The sequence below is a fragment of the Dendrobates tinctorius genome, unplaced genomic scaffold, assembly GCF_039654945.1.
Source record: "Dendrobates tinctorius isolate UK_male_01 unplaced genomic scaffold, ASM3965494v1 ptg000020l, whole genome shotgun sequence".
Classification (NCBI taxonomy): domain Eukaryota; kingdom Metazoa; phylum Chordata; class Amphibia; order Anura; family Dendrobatidae; genus Dendrobates; species Dendrobates tinctorius.
The window spans coordinates 31813609-31833430 of record NW_027361688.1 but is presented as its reverse complement, the minus strand read 5'-3'; the positions used below and the strand labels follow the sequence as shown (position 1 = coordinate 31833430).

General features: G+C 42.6%; 2 protein-coding genes across 2 annotated transcripts in view; one reads left to right on the top strand and one right to left on the bottom strand.

The window, feature by feature from the left end:
- Positions 1–6065: 6065 nt before the first annotated feature.
- Positions 6066–11757, top strand: LOC141083606 (glutathione peroxidase 3-like). Its single transcript, XM_073567952.1, has 4 exons — positions 6066–6219; positions 8968–9085; positions 9395–9494; positions 11199–11757. The coding sequence occupies exons 1-4, from the start codon at positions 6207–6209 to the stop codon at positions 11436–11438; spliced, it is 471 nt and encodes a 156-aa protein (XP_073424053.1). The 5' UTR covers positions 6066–6206; the 3' UTR covers positions 11439–11757.
- A 769-nt stretch (positions 11758–12526) lies between these two features.
- LOC141083600 (TNFAIP3-interacting protein 1-like) overlaps positions 12527–19822 on the bottom strand; it is a 63214-nt gene continuing 55918 nt past the window's right edge. Inside the window, 3 exon segments of the mRNA XM_073567942.1 lie at positions 12527–17979; positions 18533–18617; positions 18698–18880. Coding sequence (XP_073424043.1) covers positions 17936–17979; positions 18533–18617; positions 18698–18880 — 312 coding nt within the window. The 3' untranslated portion in view covers positions 12527–17935.

Sequence of the window (19822 nt, the reverse complement as noted above, 5' to 3'; positions counted from 1 at the left end):
GCGCCGGATGGCCATGCGTTTCATCCGGTTTTCGCCGGATCCGGCAATGTGTCGCGATCCGGCGTCTGGAAAAAACGTCTACTGTAACGTTTTTTGTCTCCGGCGAAAAAGCCGGACACGCCGGATCCGGCGCGTCCGGCTTTTTCACACAATGAAAGCCTATGAGCGCCGCAATGCACCGGATCCGTTTTTTTTGTCTGAGCATGCTCAGTAGCTCTGCCCACAGGAGATATATAAAAGCAAGACAATGGGACCCTCAGCCACACCCAACATGCCACCCAAACCAAGAACCAGGAGCAGGAGAAGGCAGCAGACATCTGCAGCAGCAGCACCATCAGCACCACCACAAATGGAGCAGCAAATGGAACATGCTGAGGAGGGGAGTCCAGCAGCAGATGAGAGACGGTAATTATCAAATCCCCCATTCCTCCTAACTAGGGCCATGGAATATCAAGATATTCATTGGCCCTTTGTTTCTCTTTATTCAACAGCCGCCAAAGAGATGCAGCAGCAGCAGAAATGGCATCACTAGCAGCAGCAATACCCACAGCCATGGAGTCTGGCCATCAACAGGACAGCACATCTTCTGGGAGCCCTCCCTCGCATCGTCAGCGTTTGACGGTAAGTTTTTATTTCCAAAATCCATCATCTCTGTAATATGTGTCTATTCATTGACTTTTATTTCAAAACAGGAATCACAAGATGAAGAGGAGCTCCCAGAAGAAGGAAGGGGTGGACAGACACCTGGAGTGGGCTCACAATTGGTAAGTTTTTTTGCATCAAACGCAGAAACACAACATCACACTACACACAACACATAGAAAACAATGTTCTGCAGACCACACACCGCAAACAAATGCCTACATCCAAAGACATAACATTTTTTGTTTTCTTCTCTAGTCTTCCCAATCTGGTGCTTGGCCAAGAGGTCCTCGCAGTGCCTCCCAGGGTCGTCGGCGACAGCAACGCGGCGGTCACCAGCGTGTAAGTATAAATATCTTTGCTTTGTTTTTTTGCACTTTTCATTTCTTTTGTGGAGGCTAATTATGTTTTTGTCTTTTTCTTTAACAGCCTTCACAGCGTGCTCCCGACTCTGACGGTGAGGATGGAGGGATTGATGTGGACCGCCTCATCGATCTCATCAGAGAAAGGGAGCCGCTCTGGAATATGGCTGACCGCCGCCACGCTGACCTGATCATTACCCGACGACTCTGGGAAGAAATCTGTTCGCTCCTTGTGGGCCGCTGGGAGGACCTCGATGTTCGGGCCCAGATTACAGAGCGTAAGTATATACAGTACCGGTTGCTTGATGTAAACCAGTGTTTCCCGAACTCCAGTCCTCGTGGTCCCCATGGATCATGTGTTCAGGATTTCTATTTACTATGGAAATCCTGAAAACATGACCCCTGGGGACCATGAGGACTGGAGTTTGGGAAACACTGATGTTGTATACTAACCACTCCTTTCTCGTTTCAGGGGACAGAATTGTGAATCGGTGGCGGTCTGTGAGAGATCGTTTCAAGAAGGAGTTCAATAAAGAGATGCGGGCCCCGAGTGGATCTGGAGGACGCAGGAGCAAGTACAAGTACGCAGAAGCCCTGTCGTTCCTCCGGGAAACAATGGTCACCAGAAGGTAAATATTACACACCACATGTGAAAAAAAAGTTAGATGTAACTTTTTTTTTTTCAGCCAGGGCCATACCATGTCAGTATTTTAATTGTTTTTTTTTTTCTCTTTATTCCACAGCACGGTGAGCAGCACTCGGGAGCCTGCACGATTGGACCCTTCTGAGGCGATCCCTGAGGAGACCGGCACCGAGGGACACTTCGACCGCCCAGGTACATCTGCACCTTCCCACACATTCGACCCATCTGTCCCATCCACCAGCACAGGAGCATCGTGGCCGCCTACATTACATGAAGCTGCTGGTGAGGAGATCGCTTTCCCTTTACCCCCACCCTTCTGCCCCTGCCACCTCTAGTACACCTGCGGGTACTGGGCGGCAGAGGGGTCAGGAAAAGAGTTATGTGCAAGAGTTATTGCATCTGAATGCATCTTTCCAGAACTGTCTCAAAGTCTTGTCAGAGCAAATCTCCGCAGGCTATCAGCAGATCAACTCCAGCATTCTGGAGGTGAAGACACTTCTGCAAACCATGCATTCAGAAGCAAGATCTTCGCCAAACCACACCTTTTTCAGGTCTGTTGTGGAGCGCATGGAAACGCTATCTCCTACCCAGCAGATGCATGTAATGCATCCGTGCCACGGTGCTCTACAGCAGGTTACCTCCCAACCTCCACCACTGTAGTTCCTCCACCTGCACCCCCTCCAGCCACTTTCCATCCTCCCCCCTCCTATTACATACCAGCAACCTCACCAGTACCAGACATCTCCCCACTTCCAAACTCCTGCCCCGTCCCAAACTCCTTCCCCATACAACTTTCCATCAACATCATCTGCTCCTACAGTCCCTGCCCAACCCTCCACTCCACCGCCCACCACCTCTTCTGCTTCCCACATGTCCACCCATTCTGTAGTTTTTTTCCACACCTTCACCTCTAACTGTTCCTTCCCCACCACGATCCCAGTCCTCTCTCCACACACCCAGTGTCGAAGTGTCCCGCAGCCCCTCCAGCAGTATTTCCACCCCCACAGTACACAGATTTGTAATGTTTTTTTGTTGTAATAAAAATGCCCATTGGGTTTAAAACCTTTATTAAAAAAGTTTTTTGCACTTTAAAAACATTAAAAAAAAAAAAATTAAATAAAAGTTAAATTCGTTTCACAATGGTTGTCTGTCATTTCTTTCTGCGGCGAACTATGTTTTAAAAAAAAGGTTAAATACAGGGTATTTCAAAGGTAAAAAGGTATTCAAAACCAGGTATATAACTGTGGGTAAATTTTACCTTTTTGCCACAGTTGTGTTCCTGGTTGTGTTTGAAGCAAAGTATTTCACCTAAAAAGTTGTGTTTATTGTTGGTGATTTCCTAACAATGTACACAACTTTTGTTAAAAGGTGAAATACTTTGCATAAAACACAACCAGGTACACACCTGTGGCCTAAAGGTATAAATAGTAAGACCATGACAAGATAGCCAACTTTGGTTGGCAAAGGTATATACTGTTGGTCCAGAAGGTACACAAGTTTAGGGCACAAATCTTTCACACTCTGTCATCCTGCCAGTGTACTCTGCCATGAGGTGACATAAAGTATAGTGGAAAATTGTCCCTGAAACCGTCACAGAACTTCTAGTGGTAATATTTCCAATGACAACATCCATCTTCGCCAGTAACTTGCTCTTCTCTCCAACCTGCACTTTCTTCTCTACAACCTGTCAAAGAAGGGCTGTAGGAACATGCTATATCTAGTTTTCCAGTAGCCAATCCCGTTCGGAAGGCCACAAGGGTCAATTTTAAAAACCGGATCCGGCGTAATCCGGCGAAAAACGGATGAACCGGATGAGATGGATCCGGTTTTGTCTGTCAAGAACAAGACGGATCCGGCAGAAAACCGGATCCGGCACTTCAGGTTTTACAAAACATTTGCCGGATCCGGCATTCCGGCACGACGCCGGATCGCGCCTGACGCCGAAAACCTGATGTGTGAAAGTAGCCTAAGCAGACCCAAGTTTGGATTCCCCACATCGGTCCAGCCCCAACAAACCCGTAGAAGTGTCAGTCGTCCCATTTGGGCCTCTCACTAGGAAGTTATGACTCATCCTAGATATTGGGAATTATTTCAGCTAGGAGGTCATGGGAAGAGATTTCAGTCCGGCCCATCGGGGCAGTGGCAAATATGGGAGGGGGCAAGCAATGGGTTAAAAGCTAGCTACACACCTTTAGCCAGTGTCACTGTTCTGCCGTGGAAGCCGCGTCATGTCACGTGTAGAGATGGACCAGAAACTAAGGAGGTGCCTGTGGACTCGAGAGCTTCCCTGGGCCCCACATGCTATAAGGAACGGTAACGTGACACATACAGCTTGGTAATGGACCGGGCTTATATCTAACGAGGAACTGGTGGCAGCATACCGTTCTGGTGTTATTGGGGGATCCTGGCAGTGATGGACTGGAGGTTTATATACATATTTCCGGCCTGAGACTGGTGATATATATACTGTCCTCAATACAGAGTGCATCGATCACCAGTACGTAACAGGGCAGCCTCTTCGGCGACTACTTATCCTTGGTGCAGTTCCCTGACTGACCTGAAGGTAAGGGAGGTGCCAGAGAGCTGTGACTGTGTAAGCTACATCACAGATTGATGACGGCGGGGGATATCCATATCCTCCCCTGGCTCGCATTCACCACACCAGCGATGTGTCACTTAAAGGGCTGCTTACTGAAGTTTTGATAAAATCACTCTTTTATCAACAGCAAATTATCACTAGAGGACTATTGGGCTGCTTCAATCACATCTACTTCGGACAAACTTTAGATCTCTGAAGGAAGTGTGAGAACTGAAGCAGTCCATTAGTGGCCAGTGATTGGCTGCAGGGAGACCTAGCACCGACATCCCTGGAATGGCACGGGTGCGGCACGCGAGTATCCGAATATATTTCAGATGGGGTTGTATGAATACTAAATAACCCCTCTAAGTGTCCTTCTTTGAGGCATCTTATACAGGTGCTTCTCCCAAAATTAGAATATCATCAAAAAGTTAATTTATTTCAGATCTTCAATGCAAAAAAGTGAATCTCATATATTATATAGAGTCATTACAAAGTGATCTATTTCACGTGTTTATTTCTGTTAATGTTGAGGATTACGGCTTACAGCCAATGAAAACCCAAAAGTCATTATCTCAGTAAATTAGAATACTTTATAATACTTGAAAAAATGATTTTAAAATTCAAATCCGAAATGTTGGCCTACTGAAATATATGTTCAGTAAATGTGCACTTAATATGTGGTCAGGGCTCCTTTTGCATCAATTACTGCATCAATGCGGCATGGCATGGAGGTGATCATCCTGCGGCACTGCTGAGGGGTTATGGAAGCCCAGGTTGCTTTAATAGCAGTCTTCAGCTCATCTGCTTTGTTGGGTCTGATTCCCCTGTCACCTTGTGACCTTCTGTGGACTCCTACCCAATGTCTCATGTTCTCATGCAGCCACAAATAATAACCTTATAATGGCTCCGGCCTGTCTGTTTTTCTTGTCCTGATAATTAATCTGTGTCCCCTCTGTAGTAATAAATCAATCAGTCAATCAATCTACAGTGATATGGTTAAATAGAAGACAGGGAGGAGGGGGATGCAGCTGCAGTTTCTTTGTCTATAAGCATTTTAGTGTAATAATATGAAAGGAGGACATAAGGCTGGTGAGTTTTTATGTGTGGCCTTTTGACCCCTGGTGTGGCTTACAGCACAAGAATGATGCCAACGCAGCATCACTGCGATAAAACTGGTCTACTAAAAGTACGGGGTATATAATTTAGGCTTCAAAGCTACATGTATACTTATAAAACTGAATAAAATGATATCTTGATATCTGCGATCCGACGTCTTGTACCAGAGAAATCCACGTTTTTCTTAATATGTAAATGAGCTGTTAAGATCAATGGTCCGGACATAGGTCTCCAGGAGAAGCTGCCTCCAGCATTTAAAAAAAAAAAAAAAAAAAAAGTGGGAGTCACCAGTGTGAGACATGTAAATTAGGACAGCAGACTGTCAGTCATTACATGTCTCATACTAGTAACTTTCCCTGTCATTTATAATAATCCCTGGAGGCAGATTCTCAGGAAGATCTATGTCCGGCCCATAGATCTTAACAGCTAATTTACATATTATTACAGAGAAATCCACGTTTTTATTAAGACATCGGTTCGCAGATATCAAGGTATCATTTTATTAAAAAACTCAACGAAAAAAAAAACCAAGTGACCAAATGGAACTAATTGGTGCAGAAATTCCACAACAACTAGAACACATTAAACACTCATAGTGAGAATGCAGACTTAGGGAGTGTTCACACTAGGATGACACGTTTTCCCTGCACTGATACATTGTAGCAAAATATCAGCATAGAGTTTTGAGGTTGTTAATGTCTTTGATCTGTTTTTGTCTCAGGTTGACTGCTACGATTCCGTCGCTGGAACGGTCTACGACTACGCAGCCCTCACGCTAGAAGTGAGTCGGCTCATCCCCTTTAAACAGTACAAGGGGAAGACTCTCCTGTTCGTGAACGTGGCCACATACTGAGGGCTCACCATGCAGTACCTGGGTATGTTGTGAGTAAAGCCAAACCACAGACTTGATTATGTGGGATACTCGTAATAGTTGTGACATAATGCTTTATCTGGTTTTCAGATCTGTGGCTGATATTGATCAGTAACCATCTTGATCTCAGTATCTTAAAGGGAATCTGTCAGCAGGCTTTTGCTATTTAATCTGAGAACAGCATAAGGTCAGGTAAGAGAGCCTGATTCCAAGGACATATCACTTGCTGTAGTTTCATTGTAATCAGTGTTTTATCAGCAGGAGATTATCACTGCAGGACTAGGTCTCACATGCTGATCAATCAGGCTAATCTGAATAACTCCAACCCCACCACTGATTGGCTGCTTCATGACAGTGTACATGGAAGCTGCCAATAAATGTATGTGGGCGGGGTTATACCGAGCTCAGTATTTATAGCACTGTTACATCTACAGCAGAGAAAACAGGGATTTTATTAAAACTGCACCAAGCAGCCTAGCAAGTGACACATTGCTGGAACCAGGGTCTCTGCCCCTACATCATGCTGCTCTCAGATTCCATAGCAAAAAACTACAGACAGATTCCCTTTAAGAATATAGAAGCTGAAACTGGCCCTGGTTCCTTAGGGTATGTTCAGGCTGATTTTTTTTTATGTGCATTTTTTCAAACCAATCTGCTTCAAATTCTAGAACAAAATCCACATGAAGGAGTATTTTGAAGGAGATCTGTTTCAAATAGGGATTGTCCAAAGTGGACATTCCCTTTAAACGATTTTCCAACACGACACCTGTTTTCTCACTGTGACCTTTTTGGATCGGTTGTATTGTCCGTGCAATTAGCGTTCAGTGTGAAGAATAAAAGAGTTTAACAAGCTAATATTGAACAGTGTTGTGTCAATAGGAGCTCTGTAGCTGATGTGCGGGTGCAGTGCAGTCCTTTGTGTTTCCTCCCAATTATGTTGGAGTTAATATCAGTAACAATCCTTTTCTGGAATACTGAGTTTGCAGAGGTGGCCGCTGATTCAGGACCTTCATTATTCGCCATTGAGAACAGCTCTCCTTTCGGTGGACCTTGCACATTTTTCATGCGTTATTTACACAGACAGCCTACTGATTTAAAGAGGACATTTTTTTAAAAAAAATGTAGATAAGTACCTTATAAAAATCCCTGAGCTCTCCTGATTCTGTCACTCTTTTCCATTTCACGCTGTGTCGCTCCATTGCAGCGATATTCACATTTTAGTCTTCTGGAGCGCACTATGTGAAATCTCTGCTTTGTGTCCAACTAGGCGTTTCTTCTGTGTTCGGAGGCACTGCTATGTATAGCACAGGAAATCAAATAATCGCAGCTTCAAGTCCCCTAAGGGGACTATTAAATAAAGTAAGTAGTGAAATTTTTTTTTAAAAAAACCCACAAAAGTTCACATTGCTACCCTGTTGCCCCATTGAAAATAAATCAATTTAAAAAATTACATATTTGGTATCGCTGCATTTAGAAACGTCAGATCTATCAAAATATAAAAGAAATTAAACCGATCGGTAAACAGCGTAACGAGACAACAAATATTTTTTCTATACGGCCGTATTTTGCATAAGGGGCTCCTTGTTGTCACCTTCAGGGCACGAGAGGTGTTAGCCCTATTACGGACACACCTAGATTCTTTATAGTTCCTTTTGGATTTTTGTTTGTTTTATTGTTTGTCTAGATTTGTTCTTGTATTACAATAAAGTATATTGTGTATATTTCGGTGATCACAGTGCTTTGCAGACTTATTTTTCCCTTTTTTGTAGAGAAAAAAATAAAAAAGCCAGAATTATGAGGTTTTTTTTGGCTGCCACAACATTGAAATAAAATTCAATAAGAGGCGATCAAAACATCATATCTACCCCAAAATAGTACCAATTGAAACATCAGCTCAGGGCGCAAAAAATAAGCATCACCCAGCCCCATATCCCGAAAAATGGAGATGGTACGTGTCCTGGAAAATGGCAACAATCGCAAAAACTTTTTTTCATACAAATTTTTGAAAAAATTTTCACCATTTACCGTAAATAGAAAATAAACTATACATGTTTGGTATCTGCGTGCTTGTACCAACCTGGGAAATCATAATAGTAGGTCAGTTTTTCCATATAGTAAACAAGGTAAATAGAAAACCCAAAAAACAATTGTGGAATTGCACTTTTTTTTGGCATTTAACCTCACTTTTAATTTTTTTCCCATTTTCCAGTGCACTATATGGTAACATCAATGGTGTCATTCAAAAGTACAACTCGTTCTGCTTCTTTCCCAGTGGAATTCTTGTTGACATCGTACTGTATAGCTTGGGCTGTGTATATAAGGACAGATGTTATAAATAAGAAAAAATGTCTTTATGCAAATTGCCTCTTAAGAGAGGAAGAGGACTTGAACTCTAGTGCCACCTATTGGAAGTAGCAATAAAAAGTCAATATCAACCCTTTAACTAACCTTGCCACATGACTTAGAGATTAGGTTAAAAGCCAAACCTGGATCTCTATTTGTAGACTCGTGTTTTGGGGTGTTTTCCTCTCCTCAGTGCAAAGCAAGAGATCTGATTTAGCTATATGAGGGGCCTCGGATTGGGGTCTAAGGGCTAACATCTCCCCTTTTGGAGAGTGACATGCTTGACATGCCAGTGTAAAGAGACTTATAGGCCTTGTACTGCTCCTCTAAGAAATTAAATACGCAAATTAGGAGAGACATTACCCCTTAGACACCAAATAATGCCTTTTATACTTGCTGTCGTTTTCAGAACTGAATGCACTACAAGAAGAACTAGAACCCAATGGGTTGGTCATCTTGGGGTTTCCTTGCAACCAATTTGGTCTACAAGAACCTGGAAGTAATGAAGAAATTCCTCTAGGATTGAAGTAAGTACTAAACCATTCAGCTGGTGGTACAGAAGCCATGTTAGAAGTTTGTAACATGAAAAGTATAAGGATTAGGCTATATTCAGATGTCCGCAGGCTTCCAAACCCAAGCTCAACAGTCAGACCCGTGGCCAGTCTGGAAATCACGGACCATGAAACATCTGAAACATGGACATTGTGAATGCAGCTTTGGGCAGTGGTCTTCAACCAGCGGCTCTCCAACCATTGAAATATAACTCTCCGGTCATGCTGTGACATTGTAATGTTCTATAATGTAATATGCACGCCGATCTTCTTTGTTTCTTACAGATATATCCGTCCTGGTAGTGGCTTCACTCCAAATTTCCAGATGTTTGAAAAAGGAGACGTTAACGGGAAGAAAGAGCAGAAAGTATTTACCTTTTTGAAGGTATCTACAACTTTCCAGGTTCAAAACGCAGACTGCCAATGTCGAGGTGTCCAACAATTACATTTCGAGCTTCCATATTGAAATCCTCATCTGATACGTGTGTAGTTTTTTTTGAGTTGGCCATGATAGTTGTTGGCCAGTTAACGATTATCAGTCAGCTTACAACTAGAGCCACCTTCAAAGACATAGGCCCCGATTCATGAAGACCAGAAATAACCACACCAGTCTTGATGAGGGGGACATGCTTGGGTCAGTTGGCCGATCCTGCATATCTTGGACAGACCAGCTGACTATCTTGCGTGTATGGACCTTTTCATTCTTCCCAGACAAAAGAAGGTCAGGGGAAAACGATTGGGCATGTTGATTTTGAAGGTTTTATTTCCCCATTGACAAAACCATGCACACGCATCTGAACAGTATGGAGGAATAGCAGTCGACAGCTGAGGATGGGCACCTCTGGTTTTTGCCACGTTGGACAAAAGGGCTTGGTATTGTTCTCATGCTTCCCCACTAGCGATGAGAAAACGTGCTCGGATAACGTGTTTGCCAAGCATGCTTGGGTGTGATCAGAGTATTTTGGGCGTGTTTAAATAAGATGTTTGAGTCCCCGCGCCAACATGATTCGCGGCTGTCCATTAGGCAATCCCGGCATGCGTTGAGGCTGTCTAGCAGCCAAAAATCATGCATCTGCTGGGTCTCAAACATATTATTCGAGCACACCGAAGACACTCCGATAACATGTTTGCTCATCACTAATCCCCAACAATTATTAAAGAGAGTTCTCCTCACACAATAGCTAAGGAGATGGGACCAACCATGACTGTGCCTCATATGGCCTGGTATGAGCCTGAAGTACACAATTGAGTCCCAGCAGGTTTCTCATGACATAATCCATAGTAAATGTACGTGCACATAGAATTTTTGGAGGCTTTCAAAATCCATCAATTTTTCAAGCAGATAACTCTTCCGGAAACTCTTATTTTTGGAGGAGTGTTTATTACTGAAGGGTTCTTTGCAGCCTTTTGGACAGTGCAAAGTATGGTGGAGGTTTCCTTCAGTAACAACTTCAACGAAGTGTCATGTACGTTCTTTTTAAAAAAAAAAGTCACGCGCACAGAACATCTTCAGGCAGTTGAACCAAACACGGTTTTCAAGAGGAAACCATTTTGTTATGGTGTTTGTTTGGATTTTGTTAGCTTTATTTTTCATTTTCAGAGCCCTTTTTTGACATTTTTGTCAAGCATGTTTCCAGCGTCCTTTGGCCTTTTTTCTCAAAAACTCACAGCTTTTTCTGGTGGGTTTTTCGATCCACCTGAAAAGAAAAAAAAAAAAGGATTGTGCAAATAACCATATACGAACTACAAAATTGATTTCCAGTGGAAATTAATTGGATTAGTTGTCCCAAGAGTTTTTGTGGAAAGTCTGCTTAACAAAAAAACTCCCATGCAAGCCTAACTTCTCATTCAGATGTCCCTGTACGGACCATGATTCAAGGACTGGCTGCAGGACTCCTGACCTGAACTTGATGGTCCTATGTATTCCGGTGAGGCTACCAAGCTTTGATCAGGAGATCTGGAGCCTTTCCATGCACCACGGTCCGTATGCGGACATCTGAATAAGGATTTAGTTTGTGTGTTTGAGAGTATAACCCAGGAACGTCTCTAAATAACATGTAATAACATGCTCCTCATGTGTTCTTCTCAGAACTCCTGTCCCCCTGTTGGCGATGTCTTAGGTCAACCATTAAATCGTCTCTTTTGGGACGATCTGAAAATCAACGATATCAAGTGGAACTTTGAGAAATTCCTCGTTGGGCCCGACGGACGTCCCGTGAAAAGATGGCATCCCCGAACGACGGTCAACCACGTCAGGAGAGATTTGATCACTTACATGAAATCCCAGTCGGAACTTCAAAGGATTATGAGGATGGAAAGGGAGAAGTAGACCCCTTCGTGCTTAATATTCTGGAGCTTGTGTATACATAGATATAGATTTGTGCTCTTTTGTGCCAGATCTTTGAGCAGTTGGTGGGAGACGGAAGGGATTTTGGAGATGCCATCAGTATGAAGGATAGGTCAGAAAGCACAAGTGTGTGGGACCTATCTAGAAACCAGAATGTTTGGTAGACTGCTGTTCAGTGCATTCATGCAACTCTACCAATCTGGGATGGACTCTCCGGGGGAACCTGAGGTCTTCTGCTCGAGCTCAATGGTGAAGCTTTATTTGTGCAGGTACTCAATAAACATTGTCTATTCGTACACAACGTTTTGCGGTCTTGCTTGGTGGAAAACAATGTGATGGCAATTTGTGGTGCGAATTTAAAGGGAATCTGGCAGCAGGTTTTTGCTATATAATCTGAGAGCATCATGATGTAGGGACAAAGATCCAGATTCCAGTGATGTGTCACTTATTAGGTTGTGTTTTGAAGTTTCAATACAATCAGTGTTATCAGTCCGAATTTATCACAACATGACTAGGTGTCTTATGCTTCCTGCTCCAACCCCGCCCCCTGCACGGATTAGCAGCTTTCTGTCAATATACACAGTGTACACAGAAAGCGACCAATCAGTGGTGTGGGCGGGGTTACAGACAGCTCAGCATTCAAGCTCTGCTAAATATGCTGCAGAGAAAACGGATTCTATCACAACTGCTGCACCCAGTAAACCAAGTGACGCATCGCTGGAATCAGGCTCCCAGCTCCTACATCATGCTGTTGTCAAGTTACATAGCAAAAATCTGCTGAGATTCCCTTTAAGGCTACTGTCCAAAAATGCACCAAATTTATCACTGTGGCTTCTAATGGAACATAAGTTTACACCTCTTTTGGGTTCGCTGACTTCACACCACTTCTTTTGCTTCTAAATTTTTGTGTAATTTTCTGCATATAATCACATTTTAGGCTTTTTAGGCCAGGCTCATTCTTCTCTTTAAACCACACCCCTTTGTCAAATGAGCTGCACATAATATACAGGTCTAAAAACTCAATGCAATATTTTCTGCTAAAGTTGTGGTGCATTCAAAATAGTAAAAACTCACTTGAAAAAAACTTTATTAATATACACGGAAAGTGACACTAGGCTTAAAATATATATATAAAATTATATAACATACAGGCTTTTACAGAGAATTACATGCATGGTTATATCTCCCAACAGTGTACTGTACAGCCATTAAGTAACAGTTTAATACAGTGCTCACATACAACCCCTATGGATCCATGATCAAAAGTACATGTATCAGCGGACAATTAAAGGGAATCTGTCAAATTATCTACCAGCAGGGAGCTAAACTGACTGATATATAATTTGGAATAAAAAAAAAATCAGTATATCTTTTATTTTATTAATTTAAATCCTTGTTATATGCTTAGGAGTCCAGTGGGCGGTCCTAGTAAGTCATTGAGAGCCATCACTGTATGCATGAGTAAAATAAAAGTTCTTCACGATCTTTACCAAGAAAACTATATATTAATTTGCTCAATTTCTCTTGCTCTATAACATATCCGCAGTTCCAACACCATGACAGGTTCCCCTTAAAGGAAAAAAAAAAAAAGGATTTATTTGGGTTTCCAGAAACAGCACCACCTCTGTTCACAGGCCGTGTTCGGTAGTGCAGTTCAATCCTTTTTAATAGTAGACAAAGCCCACAGACAAGGGTGGTACCGGTCCTGGGATTTAAATAACCCCTTTAAATCTGAATTCTAAAGATTATTTTTAAAGATTCTATCAACTACTGTTGAAAGCCGAGTGCAGGGACATTTGTTACTTGTCACAGGCTTTAGGCAGACAGAATCTGCGTCATCACGGACTTATGAGTTTATGGATTTCTTTTTTTCTGAAGTCCGTTCTGCTTTCTGTCAAGGGTTCAGACTAAAGGCTAAAAAAGACCTGCCTCTCACAAGACCACAGAAGAAAAGACGATCAAAAGATGCTGAAGTGGTAACCGGTGTCTCCCCTCCAGTCTCCAGGGAACACCCCCATCTCCCACCCCAACAAGTCATAGGGTCCAAAATCATCACACACTTTACACCAGAAAACTTGCACTAAAAAGTCCAAAACGTTTGCGCAACAAAAGCTTTTAACGCCAGCTCTTACAACTTTTCAAAAAATAGACCTTTCTCTTTCTATTAAACCCCTCCTTTATGATTTATGGAATAAATTATAGCAGAGATGTACTCCAGTCCATTTCTGGAGTACATTTTCTGGTGCATGGGCAGCTGAAAGGAGCCAAGTTCATAACAAGGTGTATTAATGAATGGCATATCTTACTCTGGATGAAGACTGCCGGGAAAAAACAAAAACAAAAAAAACAACCCACCAGTATTGATAAATCCCCACCCACCCACCACCACTGTCTCTTTAATTTCCTAGATTGAGGGATTTAAAAAAGGGTTGCCCCGCTGGAGATAGAAGAGAAAAAAAAAAAAAAAGTAAATGAATGTGTTTCTTTGAAATCTATATTATTTTGTAGGCACTTTAAAAGCTTGCAAATTGGTGGGTTCAGGTCCTAAGACCCCCCCAGTGATCACTGAGGAGTGCGCTGCTCGGGAATAGTTAAGCCTGCACCATACTCTGTCAATCAGGGCTGTGGAGTCGGAGTCCATTTTGGTAAGAGTCGGGAGTCATGGAAATTGAGGAGTCGGAGTCAGAGGTTTGGCTTACCGACTCCACAGCCCTGCTGTCAATGGCTGTGCATAGATAAAGGGGCTGGCTTAGCTATTGAAATAAACCAGTCATCTACCCCTCTCTAAGGCTAATTTCACATTAGCGGTTTTTTGTGAAGCGCATCGTGCGCAATAGAAACGCATGCAAAAGACGCATCATGCGTCTTTAAAGTGTTTGTGTTTTTTATGCGCATTCGTTCTCTAGGGGTTAAAACCAGTGTCTACACATTTTTACGCCGAAAACGCATGTCCATGCGCACGGCTGCTTTCCCATAGACTGTAATTAGTTATTTTGTCGCATTCCGTGCACAAGCGTATTTTTGACGCCTTTCGGCTGACCCAAAAATGCAACAGGTTGCTGCTTCTGGCGCACACCTTAAAAAAACGCATGCGCACGAAAACGCATACGAACACGTGCAAAGACAAGACCATGCGCACGCCCTGTTAAACATAGGTAAGCATGTCACATGCGACCAATAGCGCACAATGCGCTGCACAAAAATACTAATGTGAAACCAGCCTTAGCCAGCCCCCTTATCGATGCACAGCCATTGACAGAGTATGGGGCAGTCTTATCTATTCCAATGAGCCAGTCATCCAGCCCCTTCACACAAGTGGTGACACAGAGAGCTCGTTTTTGAGTTGGATATCACCATTAACAGGTAAGTGACCCATGGATTATTAGGGACTATGCTGGCAGAACCTACAGAGTAGCTGACGACCACCAAGTCTGTGATTCAATTTCAGGTTTTTTTGTACACTTGAAAGCATGTTAGGCAAGTCATCAGACGATTGTGATTTCTAGGCTAGACGTTGGGTGGGTCAATCCACTCATCTCAAATCTGAAATAAGCAAATGAAGAAGGCACTTGTCAAAAAATGATGCATCTCAAACTCCTAGAGCCTCCGTACGTCTTTCCTGACCTCTCCTCACCATCAAAATTTTGTATTCCATGTTGTCAATATTCAATCTTTCCAACTCATATTTTCTCCAAATTGGATGATCAAACCACTCAATTCGTAACTGGTCGACATAGAAAAAAAAAAAAAAAATCTTCTGACCATCAATAAGGTAAAAGTAATGAACACAATGACGCACTGGGTCTACACATTCTGTAATGTTTCTCACTTGCAAAACCATCTCCAAAAATAACTTTTCTTAGAACACAAACATGTCCCTTCCAAATTTCGGGTCTCTGCTTGTAGGAGGTCTTAAGACCTTCCTAGGAACCACCCTACAACAACAAATGCCTCTTACGCAATTTTGAACAAACTCTATCCAAAATTGTTGGGTAATAGAGATTCTCCTACTACGTGACATTTATACTACAAGTGTCGCCTCATTTAGGAGAAAGGACATTGCCTCTGTACACACCAGGTCCTATATCTCAGCATCTTCTATGGCTTTGGCTCTGCCACCATCTCTGTGGTCCAACTCAGAGGACAGGCTTATGGAGAATCTTGGTTGGTTTGAATACAAATGTCAACCAAGCTCAACAATATGATGAACCACTCTAAACAAGGTTCCGTCTGATCTTAGGGTCTAGAAGACTACATTGTCCATATAGAGACCAAACTGGGCCAGACGAAATTTAGTTCCTCCTCATGAGCCCGAACCATTAATCATAAACGCCTCAAGACTTTGCGACCTCTGTGCTTCCAAAACATTGGACAACCTTCAGCCTTGGTTGGATTACCACCTGCTTATAGTACACAGGCTACATACAAAATAATGAAAGATCCCAATATTCTTGGGAATAGGTTATAAATGCGTCCTCTGCGTTTATTCTTTAAGGTTCAATTCACATTCATTTCAGTTCTGTTGATTTACTGCTGTTAATCTCGTACAGAAGAAGAAAAAAAAAAAAAAAAAGGTAAAATATGACATTTCCAGCACTTGAATGATCTAGTTTGACATATAATTACATCAATGCCCAGCACGGATGAGCATGTCTCCTACACCCCCTGCCTTAGTCACTACCTCCTTATGGGGGCCACCATTGCAGTGAGACGTTTAAGCTTTTTTTCAGAATTGGTTTCCTACACTTTAACATTAAGAACTCAAATATTTCTTTTAATATAACATTAAAATGGATCAGTCCATGTAGCCTGAGGGCAACGATCACGCAGAGTGGGATGGAGAAGTAGATGGCACCAGCTCACTGCAATCTTCTCTGCGGGTCCATAGAAACAGCTGGTAATCAGCAGAAACTGTACAAGTATTGTATTTCTTCTTCTCCCACCTGCAGGTACAGTAAGTTAGGATGCACTTATCAAAAACGGAGTCCAGTCTCTGCGATTTATGTTGGTTAATGACTCACAATGAACCTGTACTATGTATTCCCCACTGGGCGTCCATTGTATTTTGTCGCTACTGTAGTAAGTGCAGGAATATACTCAGGTTTCTTTTCCCTCTCCTGAAATGCAAAATATCTGTATATATCTTTGGCTTATTTCTTGACCCAATCTTATAAAATTGTCAATGAGAATCAAGGAAAATGAGGGTGGATAGAAGGAAAGAGGAGAGATGACACTATGAAACAAAGCAAGGGAAAGGGGGGAACAAGAAGGAAAAGAGAACAGGAAAGTAAAGACAAAGGGGGAGCAAGAAGGAAAAGAGAAGGAAACAGAAAAGAGAAAGTGAGAAAAGCAGGGGAACAAGAAGGAAAAGAGGGAACAAGAAGGAAGAGAGGGGAACAGAAAGAAAAAAGAGAAAGCGGGGGAACAAGAAAGAAGCGGGAAACAGGAAACAAGAAGGAAAAAATGAGGGGAACAGAAAATAGAAAGGGGGAACAAAAAAGAAAAAGAGGGAACAGAAAGAAAAAAAAAAGAGAAAGGGGGAACAATAAGGAAAAGCGGGAACAATAAGGATGAGAGGGGAACAGAAAAAAAGAGAAAGGGGGAAACAAGAAAGAAGCAGGCAATGGAGAAACCAGAAGGAAAAAATGAGGGGAACAGAAAAGAGAAAGGGGGAGCAAGAAAGAAAAAAGAGGGAACAGAAAGAAAAAAAAAAAGAAAGGGAATAAGGAAAAGTGGGAACAAGAAGGATGAGAGGGGAACAGAAAAAAAGAGAAAGGGGGGAACAAGAAAGAAGCGGGCAACAGTGAAACCAGAAGGAAAAAATGAGGGGAACAGAAAAGAGAAAGAGGGAACAAGAAGGAAAAAAGAGGGGAACAGAAAGCTAAGAGTGAAAGGGAGAATAAGAAGGAAAATAAGGAGAGTGAGAAAAGGTAACGGAAGAAAAGATGGGGGGGGCGGTATGATGTTAAAAAGAGTGAACATGTAGAAAAGGGAGATAGGGAAAGGATTTGAAGGAAGAGAGATGAGGAGGACAGAAGAAAGGATAAAATATAAGGCAGGGTTTACATAAGACAGAAAAGCGGAAAGATGGACTGAAGGGAATAGTAAAAATAGAGAAAATATAGGAGGAATTTTATTATATTGTTACATTATTAAATCTCTTGCATTGAGGTAAAGACTCTGTTCGCTAAACAGAATATTACAGTTTTCTACTTAATTAAAAATATAAACAAATATGTGCCGCTCTCCTCCTTCTATACACAGGAAAGACTAGTGGTATATATGCAGGTATACTCCATGTATCCAGATAATGCACCGCACCAAGTCATCCAGGTGCGCTCTGTCCGTTTCCTGGTCATGACCGACCTGTTCCTGCTCTTCATTCATATGGTTTAGGAATGGAAGGCTGTGGAAAGACCTCACACCAAGCCAGGAGGAAGAGTGAATATCAGTGAATACAGCGTCTTCTCTGCAGATCCTTAGGTTTGCCGCTGAGCGCTCTGAGCTCCTTTCTTTGTGGCATCTAAAATGGTAATGAACAGAATATAAACATGCGGCTCCGAAAAGCTTCCTAAACAGATTTTCCAGAATTTAAGATCGGTGGGGGATCCAGAAGGTCAGCCAACCTCTTGGGTAATGGCTTCTGGGGGCCCCCTCTGCCCAGGTTTCAATTTGTGACGACCACTGAACATGCAGCGTACTGAGAAAAAAAAAACGATCTCGCCATCAAGCAACTCTAGTGAGCGAAAAATGTAAAAAAAAAAAAAAAATCTCTCCTAGGAGGAAAAAATCAAAAGTGACAAGTGGCCCACCGAGCCTTTGATGTCAACTGGCCGGCATAAATCTGGAACTGACCCCAAAACTGAGCAGCACACACAAGCTGAATTTGGCTGATTAAGATCAATCACTGCTCCTTTCACACGAGATTCTTCAGTGTCCTGGTTCTCGGGATTGCTGGTGGTCACGACTGACTGTTAGACACTCACTAATCGGAAAGCTATCCCTTATCCAATGCATCGGGGATGAGTTTCAAACTTGAGAAGACCCCCTTTCCAAATGTGATATTTACTACTTACCAGTCTCCCTCTTTTTAGGTTTGGGGACCTCTTTTGCCTTGAAAGGTCTTGGAGGAGCGGTAGTTGCTCGCCACTGATATGCGGGCTGCAAAGAAAGATCATTAGAAAAGATACAGATGAAGAAAAGTGAATGAAGAGGAAACTCGAGGACCATTGGAGACTCACCGGTGGGACATTGGGCAGATTCTGAACCTGACTGTGCTCCGGACCAACAACTGGTGGTGGATAACAGATGGGCCAGTCCTCATATCCCGCGTACATCATGGCAGGGGGGCTGTAAGGATACTGGTGGTATGGAGGACATGTAGGTCCCATGTGGTGGTTTATGATAAATCGCTCTCCAACAGCCTGAAAAACATATAGGAAAATATCATCATTTTAAAAATTTAGAGATAGTTGAGAAAAAGTAAGTAAGTAAGCAGATTTTGGATTTTTTCCTATTTTTTTCTTCATTGGCTCCTGTGCAGATTTAGGTGTGAAGTCACCTGCAGATGCTGTGTTGGTCTCTGCTTGCTGGGTTTTCTCCTTATGATGTGCACTGACAGTGCGCTCTCTTGTCTGCTAGTTACATCTGATCAGAGCTGGCAAGTGAGCGCACTGTCACTGTGCATATTGCACAGTGACAAGATCCTACTAAGCAGATGTTGGAAATCACAACCAACACAAGCTCAGCAGAGCAGGGACAAGCCCAGCCCCTGAAACGGAGGTCACTGATGATGCTTGTTTCAAGGATAGGGGCAGATTTTGCCGCAGGAACCATAGCCTCTACCCTCTAATGGCAACTTGTTTGAGTATTCCAGCGTGCACGGGGGGGGGGGGGGCTCTCAAACGAAGAGTCATCAAACAGTAACAGTAATGAATCGGGGACCTATTTATCCAGTACGGATTCAATGGTTGTGTGCAATGCATGTACAATTGTCCAGCCATTCACTTTCAGCCTCCGACAAACACTCAGCAATAGCAGATGTGGATGGGAGACTGGGCGGCATCCCGTCATTATAAAAGTCATAGTGGCGGAACAGTACACAATTAATGCAGTGCGATGACGCAGGTCCGATGACTCACTGATCAATGACGAATACACTAATGCCTAATGTCTGGTCTACAGCTTCAGGAGACATCTGTTTGATAGTTTCTATTTATTATTTTTTTTTATTACTTTTTTTAATTATTTTTAGAGATAATTTTTCTCGTGTTATAAGTATTATTTTATAAAAAAAAAACTTAGCTTTTATTCATATTACGATCTTTATTTTAAAATACACGCAAATTTTTTGTAATCTTACAATG

Coding starts and splice junctions, on each gene's coding strand:
- LOC141083606 (XM_073567952.1), top strand. Junction 9,086..9,394: donor GAAATTCCTCTAGGATTGAA/GTAAGTACTAAA, acceptor TGTTTCTTACAG/ATATATCCGTCCTGGTAGTG. Junction 9,495..11,198: donor AAGTATTTACCTTTTTGAAG/GTATCTACAACT, acceptor TGTTCTTCTCAG/AACTCCTGTCCCCCTGTTGG.